The sequence below is a fragment of the Larimichthys crocea genome, chromosome VII, assembly GCF_000972845.2.
Source record: "Larimichthys crocea isolate SSNF chromosome VII, L_crocea_2.0, whole genome shotgun sequence".
NCBI lineage: Eukaryota > Metazoa > Chordata > Actinopteri > Sciaenidae > Larimichthys > Larimichthys crocea.
In genome coordinates, this window is record NC_040017.1 from 1,388,852 (window position 1) to 1,401,970 (window position 13,119).

The following is a 13,119-nucleotide window of genomic DNA, read 5'->3' on the forward strand; positions in this document are numbered from 1 at the left end:
CAAAGCAGATAGAAACGCCTATAAAAACCTAAGCATAGAAATTTTAAAAAAGGAAAGACATTTTATTTTTTTATATTTATATAAACACACACACACAAAGTACTGAAAAATAGAGAAATTAAATAACAGCACTCAAGTAAATGTGCTTTGTTAATGCCCACCACTGACATCTGGACAAATAAAACCAAAATGTTTTTGTTTGTATAGTGTAAAAAATAATATATTTTTACACCACACTCCTGTCTCATCTTCACTCCTCTCTCTCCTTCAGCGTGTCTCCCTCCTCTTGTCTCTTGTCACCTCTCAGCGCTGCTACCCCCGCCCTTCCCTGCTTGGTGGTATGCTTCTTGTCAATCCTCACATGATTGGTTGCACAAGCATGCACGTGACACCCGTAGCCAATGCCCACAGGTACTTTTCCTAAAGAGAAAAGTAAAAAAAAAGAAAAAGAACGGTTCGCGGACGGACGGGAGCCGTCCTTAAAAGAGCCGGCTCTTTGAACCGGCTCGTTCGCGACCGACTCATCACTATAAAGATGTTGAACGGTTGAGAAGATCAGCACTTTCACTTGCTGCATGCGTAATTGGAGCATAATATAATAGTTTTTCATTATAAAGGTTTCTGAATAGCTGAAAGTCCCATTAGAGAGCCACTGTGTCGTGAACCTTTTGTAAAACATGAAATAATTTTTATATACGTCACGTCCAACGTCACATTCACCGCGCTGATTTACAAATGACAGACGCACGAGCCGTCGCTGCGTAGTAGCCCGTCACGTCGTTTGTACATCAGTGATTATTTCACGAGCCGGAGCGCTCAGTCACCCCCAGTGAAACCGAAGGTCACCTCACCTCAGCGGCTCGTGAACGGGGAGACACGGTAACTGTTCACTAACGCAATGGACGGCTTTGATCAGCTGAGCGCGTCGGAGAAGGCGGAGGCGAGCGAGCTCCAGCGTATGATCGCCATAGAGCAGCAGAAAGCGCAGTTCCAGGCCCAGGTCTGTATGCTAACCGTGCTAACCTGTAGCCAGTCCGAGAGCATGCAGCACATGCGGGGAGACCTGACGCCACAGTCCCCTGGGACATCTTCCAGTATTACAATTCAAGGTTAGGTCAGTCCAACATGTAACACGGACAAGCTGACAGGTAACAACAAAATATGATATAGATAACATATGATATGGCAAGATAAATGGTAAGAAGATATGAGAAGATATGAGGAACTAGGGAATTAGGAGACATTTCAGGACACTTAATATCTCAGTCATAAATATGTAATAACAAGATTCAGTGGACTCTTACGAAAATATTTGTTTTTGTTCAAAATGAATATCAGCTTATATTGAGAATCACTTTATTGGTCAGGTGTGTGTACACACACACACACAAGGAAATTGACTCCTCTGTACATACAGGAATAGACATAAGTACAGTTTAAAAAGCAAGTAACATGACAGGTAGGCACAGACATGATCATAAAATCATTAAAACAGACATATATATATATATATATATATATATATATAATAATAATATATAAATGAAATATAATAATTTTTTAAACTAAACAATTAAAGCAACATTATGTATAAATTTGCATTCACTGCGGCCACAGTTTCAGAGTGTAATCCCACTGTGGTGAATATGGGCAGCTGTTCAGTGTGTTTGTTCTGATTACATTGCTGAGCTCGCCCAGCTCTGGTTCTGGTACGACACTGTCTCAGCTCCCTGTCACCATTAGCCTGCACCCGAAAACCTCCTCCTCCCCGTGGTCCAAACACTAACGTTCCCCTGGTGCTCTGAGCTGTAAGCTGAGTAGCCTGGCTAACAAACTGGGCTAACATTAGATAACTGCAAACAAAATAAAAGCTTCACAGTGTTGCTTTAAGATTATATCCTATAATATTTTCATAATTTTCAAAAAATATGAAAATGTTACAACTTATTCATTTTAATTAAGTTCTCTGTCATTTCCAGGTCCACACTTTCACTGACGTCTGCTGGGACAAGTGTGTGGACAGTCCAGGCTCGAAGCTGGACTACCGGACAGAGACGTGTCTGCAGAGCTGTGTCGAGCGTTTCATCGACACCACCCTGACCATCACCAACCGTTTCACACAGATGGTGCAGAAGGGCGCTCATTAATGATGGACTATAGATGCCAACAGGACTGTGTAAAATCAAATATATTACCCACATGCTGCTGGGAGAGAATGTGAAGAGGACAAGTGTTTTTATAACTTACTGTTGAAGCTTTCGAACGGTGCAGCCTGATGGGGAAAGTCTGCACGTTTGTGTGTGCAATTGGCAGCAAGAAATCATGTAATGTGATGTGGTGTCAGTAAAGTGAGGCATTACGCTCATGTTCACCGTCCTGTCTGTGATCCTTCATGCACTCAACAAACTGGGGAAGGAAGCAGGGAATTAGTCCAGCTGTGGTCTCTGACAACCGGTAGATCCAATTTGTTTTCATCTAAATATTTATTCACATGTACTTAAGTAATATATATATATACATGATGGAAGTTCCTAGAGGGAAGGCCTGGGAGGAAAACATATTTGTTGTTCATTTTTATTTTATATATCCCACTGACTACCATACTTTAACACTCTTTATAACCAGTTGCCAGTGTGTGTAGTATTAGGTACATAATTTATACTGCATTACCAGGTGATGTGCCGATACCACAAAGTAAAAAGACTCTAATACAACAGACTTTAATCCCAAACAAATGAGAATTTAAAGTGATTTCTTCATTCAAATATTTTATACTCTTGTTCAAAGGGACTTATGGAGACTGACTCGTCCTGTAGCCAGCCTCAAGTGAACATTTGAGGAACTGCAGTCTTTGGCAGTCCCATGTTGGCTTCATTTCAAAACCACAGATGTTGCTAGAAGGAGCACCTATCTCCGCAGAATGTCTGTTTTTCTGAATAAATGTCAGAATTAATTTCTGCAATATATTTTATGATGCTGCTCAGTCTTTTCTGATTGGATGATTTACTGACTGAAAAAGAAAAGCTTGCGAAGACATCAACTTGCAAAAAACATGTTTTTAATCAAGAAAATGATCAGTAGATTAACTAATGCTTAAAATAATTGTTAATGAACTAATTAACAATTAGTTACGTGGCTCGTGCGTCACACACCATGCGACAGTAAAACCCTGCAAATCATGATCTTAATTAAATAATATTTGCATTTCTGTTCATGGTAATCTGATCAGAATGTCAGTTTGTCAGTTTGAGAATGTGTGTAAATCAATATATACATAACACAAAAATATACATCAGAGGGGTTTAGTACTGAAAGGGCAATATATCAGACAAAAAATGTAATATAAAAAATATTTCCTAGACAAAACTAAACTGTAAGACTGTTAATGTGTTTAGCTGCTCTGAGCGCAGATTTCATTGCAGTTTCGATCCACCCATGTGGCGTGGCTGTGTGTTCTCCTGCAAAGTGTACCCGTCCCTCACTCTGAAACAGTTCTCTGGCGTAGTGTCCCTGGTACGGTGTGAACAGGGCGAATGCTCCCAGACTGTAAGGATCTAATCCCCACTTCTTTACCAGCCCCCCTGTACACAGTGGCCTGATGTACTCTCCATGGATCTTCACCAAGTCCTCAAGGGCCACAGCCATCAGCTCCTCATCGCTCATCCCTTGGAAGAGGGTGGAATCGTCCGAGCAGGTATAAGACGCCAGGAGGGCTCCGGCGGCTGTACCAGGGAAGCTGTGGCTGGGGTAGTAAATGAAGCGAGACGGCCGGTCTGTAATGCTCTTCCCTCCTCTGATGCCTTCTTTCTCCCAGAACCTGTCCCTAAAGCTGAGTACCACCTTGGTGGAGCTGGCGTAATGAACTGAGCGCAGGGCCTCCATCTTGTCCCCAGAGAGAGGTGGCTGGAAGTCAATGAAGAGAGTGGCCTTCGCTGTGGCTGTAACCAAGGCGTAGTCCACTGTGAGGTTGGTCAGGGAGTCTGAATTCCGCCAGTCCTGGTATGTTACTGTCACGTTGCTGCCGCCTGTTTGGCTGATTAGCTTGACCTTGGAGTTGAGAAGGATGGTGGCGTTTAACAGCTGGTAGAAAGCCCTCGGGAGGTGCTCGAAGCCATCCGTTACTTCAAAGTACCTGGAAGAAAACCCCATCAAACACAGTATATTATATTTATATTACCAGATGTTAAAAGATTAATAATTCTCACCATATTTGATAGTTTTATTGTTTTTCAGTTCATTGTTTTGGTTTTATTAGCTTCAACAGGCGGCTAAAAAGTTCTCTTACAGCAACTAACGGACACGACATGATGAACTTACTCAGTGTTGTCATTGATGTCTGACTGTATATACAGCATCTCTATCAGTGATGTGTAGAAGAGGCTGTTTTCGTTCAGGATGTCGCCGACCATCCTCAAGGCTCCACGACTCAGGTTGCCCTCCTTCACCAGATATTCCTGTCAGCAATCAAATGTGAACTCAGAATCAACCTATGACACGTGCGACATCTGAGAGGACAACGTCCAAATAAATCAAAGTCTACCTTCACTGTGTACGAATCATATTTATCCAACATGGCACTGCAGCCGATTGTCTTGAGATCCTCCCTCACCTGTGCACAGATTACAACGCTTGAAAAAAAGACACGCCCATCCCTTGTACAATAAAAAAAATACCATGCAGTAAAAGTGATGATTATGCTATAAATGTGTGGAATGTGTGCAAACCTTCCACAGTGCCTCACTGAAAAGTTGAGCGGCTGACTTCCCCCTCTCTCTCTCATTCAAGCTGTAGTTGAGCACTCCGGGGTTGTTTTCCACTGCATAGGTTTTCTGAAGCAATCCATTCACCAAATAGTAGGTGTTGATGTCATCTTGGATAAAGTGGTTTAAGGACATTTGTAATTTGGAGGCAAAAGATAGCAGAATCCTGTAAAATAGATACAGTATATTGAAGATCGTATATGTAAGATATGTATGTCTCCTTCTGATGGTGGATGAAGTTTAGTTAAAGGTGCATTGGTTGACCTTTTGCCACTTGGGGGCAGCCCAACTCAATTTGCACTTATTGTCACCTTATGACAGTTGATCTGGTGAATGTGTGCAAACCGTTCATGTTTCTGGACGGTCCTCTCATTTTAGCTCTGCTTTGGTCTTTACCAGTCCCTGAGTAAAATATACAGTTCTTTAGCTGTTAAATACTGAGTTTACCAGCTAGTTGCCAACTGTGTCTCTGTATTGTTTGGTGCTGGGGAGGTAGAGTTCGGTGGATGTATATGGCAGAAAAGGACACCGATGTGAGCCATACAACCAAAAGAATAATCTGAAAACTCTCAAAGGAGCTGAAATAAAGTAGAACTGCAGAGTTGGATGATAATTCTCTGTGTTCTTGTCACTGTGACTAACCCCTTTCACATCACACAAGTGACCATCCATCAATCCATCCATCTATTATCTGTAACTGCTTATCCTCATCAGGGTCACGGTGGGCTGGAGCCTATTGCTGCTGACTTTGGGCGAGGCGGGGTACACCCTGGACAAGTGGCCAACTTATTGCAGGGCCATTTGACCATTTGATCCATAATTAATAATATTAATAATCAATATAGAAATATAGACTACAGCAGCTTTTAGTAGAAGTACCACACTGTAAAACAAAAAATGCACGCAAGTAGCTAAATATTATAGTTATGTAAAATATATTTTAGTTGTAACATTTTTAACCACTTTCTTAAAATTCTTAACAGTAATTATAAAAGTTTATAATGCTTTATATATCAGTAATATCTGATTTATTTCAGCAATAATTGACTTGATGTGTGCCAGCAGTTTAGGGTAGAGGGCTGAGAAATCATTTCCCTCTGTATGTAAATGTAAAAGTACAAGTACTTTAATATCATACTTGAGTGTTGTAATAAATTGAGTACTGTACTTAGTGGCTGTAGTTGATGGAACAACTCATGTCCTCATGTCATATTATAGCCCAGCAGACTGTACTCACTTATGAAAGCTGGGGATCCTCATGGCGCCCACTTCTGCATACCAGCCTTCTTTTCTGTTCCTGAAGGTCTCTACACGTCCCCCAATACGCTCACTGGCTTCTATTATGGTCACCTTGTCGTCCAAAGAACCATAATGTTAAACACACTTTAATATGTACAGCATGTATCATCAGTATCCACTCAGGTCCACTCATGATGTTACCTTATGTCCAGCATCTTCTAAAAACTTTGCAGCGGTCAGTCCAGCGATGCCCCCACCGATGACTGCTACATGACGGGGTGTTTTAGTGACAGGAAGGCCTTTATCCACAATGTCCAGGAGCTCGCTGTAGTCAGTGTCCTGGAGGCACTCATACAGGGGGTCTCCAAAGATCCCACTCACAGCAAACACCACGACCCCCACCAGGACCAGGGGAACTGGCAGATGGAAAATATCAAGCGATGAATTTAAAGCATCGTGAGGCAAATGTAGAAGAGGAGGGAATATTCTCAAACAGATAAAACTGAACCCCTCCCCTAAGCAACCAGCTCACAAACATAACAGAATCTCCAAGCAGAACTGCACGTTTATGATGAATCACGTTTAAAAATATCTGTCATCTGTCATTTTCACAATAATTCGTTGCTTAATCAGTTCTTTCTTTTTCATGATGCAGATTTTTATTTTAAGATTAAGAAATTAAGAATTATTTCAGAGTTCATTAAATTGCAATAACAGCATGATACTAGTATAACTATTGAATAAACCTAACATGTAATAGCAATTGATTCAGTACTTACAGAATTTGCACAGTGCCATGTGAGGGAACGTCTTGAGGATGGAACTCCACAGTCTGGACAGTCTGCTGTTACTGACACTATGAGAGGAAAAGGAAACCTGCCAGAGACAAGTGTGTCACAAGTTAAGTGTTATCATGAACAAAATCTGTTTAATTATTGCAGATAACGAACACACATGCAAAACTAAAATGAGAAGCGAAGTAGAGGCAGCTCAGAGCAGACTATCACCGCACTCACCTTGATCAAAGGTAAAGTCTCGTAAGTTGTTGTGAGCCTATGCATGACTGAGGACTAATGACAGAGCCCCTGATAAAGCAAACTCTTTCAATGATGTCCCTTCATATGAAAGCAGCCTGGAAAACCTGGGAGAAAGCGTGGTATGTGTGAAATTGCACACAACGTCATTTTAATGAGCGACTGTGTGGCTCCTCAGGTCTTCCAGAAATATTTTCCCACACCGGCTCGAGAGTCATCCACACTGAACAAATCAGATTAGTGAGGTTATACGGCATACCTCATTTCCTCCATCTTTGCTCATTTCAATATCTGATCTGAAGGTGCTCATTCAGTGTTATCCAAAAAAAGAAAAGTCAGATTTAAAGCTGCTCTAAATTACTTTAAACATAACAAAACACCATACATTTTTTTTTTATTTCTATTACAAATATATACTTTTTTGTATTGATTTAAAGAAATTATTTCGACTACTTACTTATAAGTATTGCCAAATAAAGCAGTCTCAACTTGCCCAGCCTTTAGTCCCCGACAGACAGCAGCACACTTTTTATAGGCTGCAGGAAATGAAAGCAAAAGCAAGAAATTGAAAAAATAAAAAAGTCCAAGTTTCATTTTCCCGACAACATGAGTAACTGCACTGTAAGTTTTCTTCTTCAAAAAAATTTTTTTAGGAACTGGAAAGTGACAAGAGCAAACAAATAGAAAGAGGTGTAACACATACAGGAGCAGGAGGTATTTCCAATTTCTTAGATTTCTAGTTACCTGTGTCAAAGCTTGATTTTCATCTGAGCGGTCTGGTTGCTGCTTTGGTAGCTGCCTCAGAGAGGGAGATATCTGACCTGAGATGTTCACCTGACCTGCTTATTGCAGCTCAGGTGAGATTCTACATCACAGGTTACAAAACCACACAGAGATGTATAGGTGATGCATAGCTGAACGCAGCACCGCGCGAGGTCAAGGGGCAGGTTTTATTTCACATTATTGTCAGCTTGTGTAAAGAGTTCAGTGAACTAAAGAGGCTTTAGGAGTCAAGTCAGCCATGTTAATGAGTAATGTGTCAGCTTTAACACTGAGAAATTTAGAAATCAGAGGTTGTAATTGTAAAGTCAGTTTGTCGGGTGCGCTCAATGTAGGTTTAGAAAATAGTTTGTGAGACGCGGGAGAGGAGAAAGTGAAAATAAAAAGTAGGCAGCAGGTATCAGTAGTCATTTACATAGCACCAAATCATAACAAAAGTTCTCTCATGACACTACATACTCTTTATAATATTATTTATCTATTATTTATTTACAGAGACCCAACATTTCCCACCATGAGCAAACACTTGGTGATGGCAAGGAAAAACTTCCCTTGAACAGAACCTGGCTCGTGGTGTGAAACCAAAAATAAAGTGAATGTACTGGACTTAAAGGTCCAGTGTGTAGAATTTAGTAGCATCAGGTTGTGTAATCGCTGCATTGCAATCTCCTCACATCACCCTCACCTTCCTAGTGTGAAGTAGAGACACACTTGAAAGGCCCTGACTAGCATAGACATATATATGTAGACGCCCATTTGAGCGCTAAATCGTACGTCGACGCCATTTTGGATGTGGCAAAGTAGAGAGCAACCCTTAAGTTGCAGACGGAAAAAGCTGTGCAAGAGTATTCTTTTCCAAGGTTTTTAACTTGGAAACACACACAGACTGCAATTGTATAGCTGTATAGATATGTATGTTCATCAGTGCCCCCCGTGTATGTTCATCAATGTGCACCCCCCTCCGTGCGTATTTTTGATATATTCACACTGTTTACACTGCTACATCTACACTGTGAATATCTTTTTATATTTGTCATATTTATACTGTTTATATTTGCTGTATTTTCTTTTAGATCTGTATATATCTGTATATATCTGTATATATATATATGTGTGTGTGTGTGTGTGTGTGTGTATATATATATATATTTGTATGTATGTATGTATGTATGTATGTATGTATGTATGTATGTATGTATGTATGTATGTATGTATGCATGTATGTACATATGTATGTACGTATGTATATATGTTCATCAATGTGAATATAAAAACGATTAATCAAAATCAGTTGAATGTAAACGTTAGTACTCTTTATTCAGAAAACCCTCATGTCACATCTACATTTCAGGATCTGGTTATTATAGACTTATAGACACAGATTAAATGTTAAACGTTGGTTTGGTGCTTACATAACGAGTAAACATTTATAATCATCACTTTAAAAGTTACATAGCCTACGTTGTTTTTGGTGCCTGTTTGTTTCCCAGATATATTAGTGTGTGTGTGAATGGGTGTATAAGAGACATTAACTTAAAGAACTTTGTAGAAAGGCGCTTTATGAAGTTCAGTCCATTTCCTTTTATTAGTATATGGCGGACACGTTAATGTAATGCAGCAATGGACCAACCTGCTCAATGAGGCATCTATGTATATATATCTGTGTATATATGTCGATGTATGTCTATGCTGACTAGAGTCAGTGTTTAGTTTGTCTGCTCTGGGCTTCTGTAGAAACATGGTGTTTCAACACAGGGTGGCCTCTGTGGAAGAGGAGCCCTCCCTGTGTAGATATAAAAGGATATATAAGGATAATTTTTAGGCAACAAAACAAAGATTCTTATTTTCCAGTGATTATACATGCATGAAAACATAGTTATGAATAATATATTCCATGTCTGCTTTATTCTAAAAATAAAAAAATCCCCAAATCTTACAGACATCTTGTTGAACCAGATATTTCCATCATGAGTTGGTGAACAAACAAAAGAAAGTGAAGTGAAAGTATTACTTAATTCATCAGACAGCCAGAAACATGACTTTAATAAATGAATGGTAATATTTCTCTATGTGTAAATAAACAACTGTTTGCTCACACTTTCTCTGCCCAAGTGATCAAATCATTTATTAAGGAAAAGTAGTTTGACATTCTCAATAAACCTCAGAATAGAGTGAGCTCCACTCTTTCTCTTAGCACAGCTAATGGAAGTGGAGGGAGAAGCAACTAACCTGGCTTCCTCTTGAGTTCTTGAGAATTACCTAAAAGCTCCCTAAATTGTAGTTATACCACAGAACTTCAGCTAAAACCACAAATGTACTTTTCTGTGTACGTAACTGACTGAAACACAGTGTGCAAGTGAGTTTTAGAAGAGCTAGCAGCTCAGTCTTTTGAACTTTGTAGAGAGCTAGCTGTCTGTGCCTGCATCCTGCATGTATGCTAAGCTAAGCTAAGTGGCTGCAGCTCTATGCTAGGCACACAGACATGAGAGTGGTAGCTTCTCATTTCGTTTCAAAAGGTGAAACATTTTTCATGCAGAGGTATTTTTCAGGGCCATAATGACGCACAGTTGAGGAGTTCATGAGCTCTGCAGGTTACGGTGCTTTGCTATGCCACTTACGTTTCCTTTGTGGCTTTGTGGGTCAGAAGGCCCTGCCATCGCTGTGAGGAATAAAAACTTTTCTAACTGAGAAACAATATTCCCCTACTTATAATGGCATATACAAAACATTTAAATCAAGTTACTCGCTGTGTTATTGAGGTTTGACACATATTCATTATTATTACACATTAGTAGTTAGCAGAAGTGTAAGCTTATGTAAAAAAAAAAAAAAAAAAAAAAAAAAATATTATTATCTTGCAAATTAAAATTTAACCCCAAACTTTGGTCAGTGAGATTATAGTGAAATGAAGTCCCATCCCATCACTGCTATTAGCAACCTTGGTACTATTCCACTACAGCAGCTTCTATAATAAGTCAAGGGGCGTGTTTTTATTTCACATTATTGTCAGCTGGTATAAAGAGTTCAATGAAGAGAGGAGAAAGTGAAGAAGAAGAGAAGACAGAAAAAGAAACAGCAACTGTTATCAGTCAGTGGCAGACAGACACAATTAGCAAAGTGAACATTTAATGCCAGCAGCTAACTTTAAAAGAAGCAGATATTTCCCTCAGGAGTTGGTGGAGAACAAACCTGAGCTAAAAAGAGAGTAAAAATATTGTACTTCATTCGTCAGATAGCCAGGAACCTTAACTGACTTTATATGTGACTTTAATGGTAATATTGCTCTGCTAATATTATTGCTGTGTGTTCAGAGAGGAGCTGGAGACAAATATTATTATTATTTATCAGGGCCAGAACGACATAGAATTATGGAGCGACATTTTTTTAATATGAATATAGCTGAAGGAAATTCATGTGCACTGCAGGTTACAGTGAGGGGACATTCTCATGCTTTGCTGTGCCACCTATGTTTCCTTTGTGGCTTTGTGGGTCAGAGCAACCTGCCATCACTGTGAGAAATACATTCATTTTACACATTAGAGTTAGCAGAAGTGAAAGCTGAAGAAAAAAAAAAAATTCTTTTGCAAATTAAAATCTAACCTCAAACTTTGGTCAGGCACGTCTCATACAGCTGTAGCTGTGAAATATCCACAATGAGCTGCAGTCATGAGGAAGAAGCGTTTCAGAATGACCTTTATCTACAAGGTAAAATACAGAAGCTCGGAGCACCCACTTATCGTCCAAATGTACAGAGATATATTCTTTCCAGAAGGTGCTGATGTCAGGGTGAAGTCCAGTATTTCAGTAAATGTAACACTATGAAAGAGACTATTTGGACATTTTAAAGCCACAGTGTGTAGGATGTGTATATGATATACAGGATGATTATGTGCATTTTTTGTTTTTCTGTCAATGAGACGTTTCCCTGATCTGCCTGCCATAGTGTTCTGATAGAATCACTGTGGGCTCCAAAGTTGAGAATTTCCATTTCTAAAAAGATGGGAAAAGTAAAAAAAAAACATTGTTCCTTTAGTACAAAAGTCACATTATTTTCAGATGAATACTGTGGTTGGCGCTGTGACCTCACAGTAGGAACCAGCTGGGGGTTTTCTGCACGGAGTTTGTGGAGTTCCTCTTCGTGCCTCTGTGGGTTTTCTATGGGTGCTCTGTTTTATAAAATATTCATTGTCTGCCCAGAATATCTTTGAGTGTGTGCGTGTGTGAAAATGTTTGTAATATGTTTTATTCCTAACACAAAATTAATCACAACTTAACCACAATTTATGCCAATTCAACACTATACAAAGGGATGGCCTAAAACATCTCTCCAGAGGAACAGCCATACCTTATATTTTAGAGTTCATATAGTCTCAGTTTTAGAGACATTTCAGGTTGTCTGTGGAGGGTTTAGCTGATCCAAGTGTCTCACAGGCGGCCGGAGTGTGACGTCAGGCTCAGTTTTTTCCAAAAGTTGGATCTGACCGAACTTCTCCGCTGCACACTGGAACGTTTAGGCACGGACCACCTGACCCGAAACGGACAACCCACCACTCAAATGAATGGAAAAACGATCTGCAGTGCTGGATTCTGTCTGAATGCTGCCTTAAACCCTTCAGGGGTTGCCAACTTTCAAGCAATGACTGTGAGACTCAAGTTTTTACATGCTCTCACTGCTTTCCTTCTGATCGTCTGAATTGCTGCACGGTGCTGCTTGTCTGTCTCTCTGCTGTCTGTGTCTGTCCGCAGCGTTGCACTGCGACATCATAAGTTATTAATGTTTGTGAAGTTTTGTGAAGATGAGAACAGGTCTGACTCAGAGAATCTCCTGTTTTGTGCTTACATGTGTGGAAAAACAACTCCAATATGGACTTTGTCAACCCGTTCTCATTACAGCGTCTCTTGGAGTCGATTGAAAGCTTGGTGCATCTCTTCTGGATGAAATGATCCTGCAGGATCCAAAGTCTGTGAACTATTGTTTGTAGCTACTTGCCAGAAAGTAAGAGATTTAATGTTGATTGATTTGTTCATCTCTATTGTATGCATTCAGTTATTTGCGGTGTGTGCAATTTACTGACTGCACTAAGAGAGTTTTGGGGCCACAAAAGACATCTTGCTTAAGTCCACTAAAAGCCTAGGGCCGGCCCTGATGAAACAACATATCCCATGGCTCGTAGTCACTGGCAAAGGCTCTTGGGAGCTGTAGTTGTTGGATTCCAGCAAAGCACTCCGTGTTTTACTGGTTTTATCCTCATCTTTTTTAAATGACGTCAGGCCATAACTCCAGGTCTCGCGCTTCCACAGCGTCA

General features: G+C 40.0%; 2 protein-coding genes across 2 annotated transcripts; one reads left to right on the forward strand and one right to left on the reverse strand.

Annotated features, from left to right (window-relative positions):
- Positions 1-597: 597 nt before the first annotated feature.
- On the forward strand, positions 598-2,367 carry timm8b (translocase of inner mitochondrial membrane 8 homolog B (yeast)). Its single transcript, XM_010757242.3, has 2 exons — positions 598-1,000; positions 1,980-2,367. Exons 1-2 carry the CDS (start codon positions 899-901, stop codon positions 2,145-2,147), a joined length of 270 nt encoding a protein of 89 aa, XP_010755544.1. The 5' UTR covers positions 598-898; the 3' UTR covers positions 2,148-2,367.
- A 674-nt stretch (positions 2,368-3,041) lies between these two features.
- il4i1 (interleukin 4 induced 1) lies at positions 3,042-7,571 on the reverse strand. Its single transcript, XM_010757253.2, has 8 exons — positions 7,491-7,571; positions 6,779-6,875; positions 6,201-6,415; positions 5,998-6,110; positions 4,725-4,926; positions 4,541-4,609; positions 4,318-4,454; positions 3,042-4,132 (listed from the first exon to the last, which is right to left on the reverse strand). Exons 2-8 carry the CDS (start codon positions 6,795-6,797, stop codon positions 3,367-3,369), a joined length of 1,521 nt encoding a protein of 506 aa, XP_010755555.1. The 5' UTR covers positions 6,798-6,875; positions 7,491-7,571; the 3' UTR covers positions 3,042-3,366.
- Between the last annotated feature and the right edge of the window lie 5,548 nt (positions 7,572-13,119).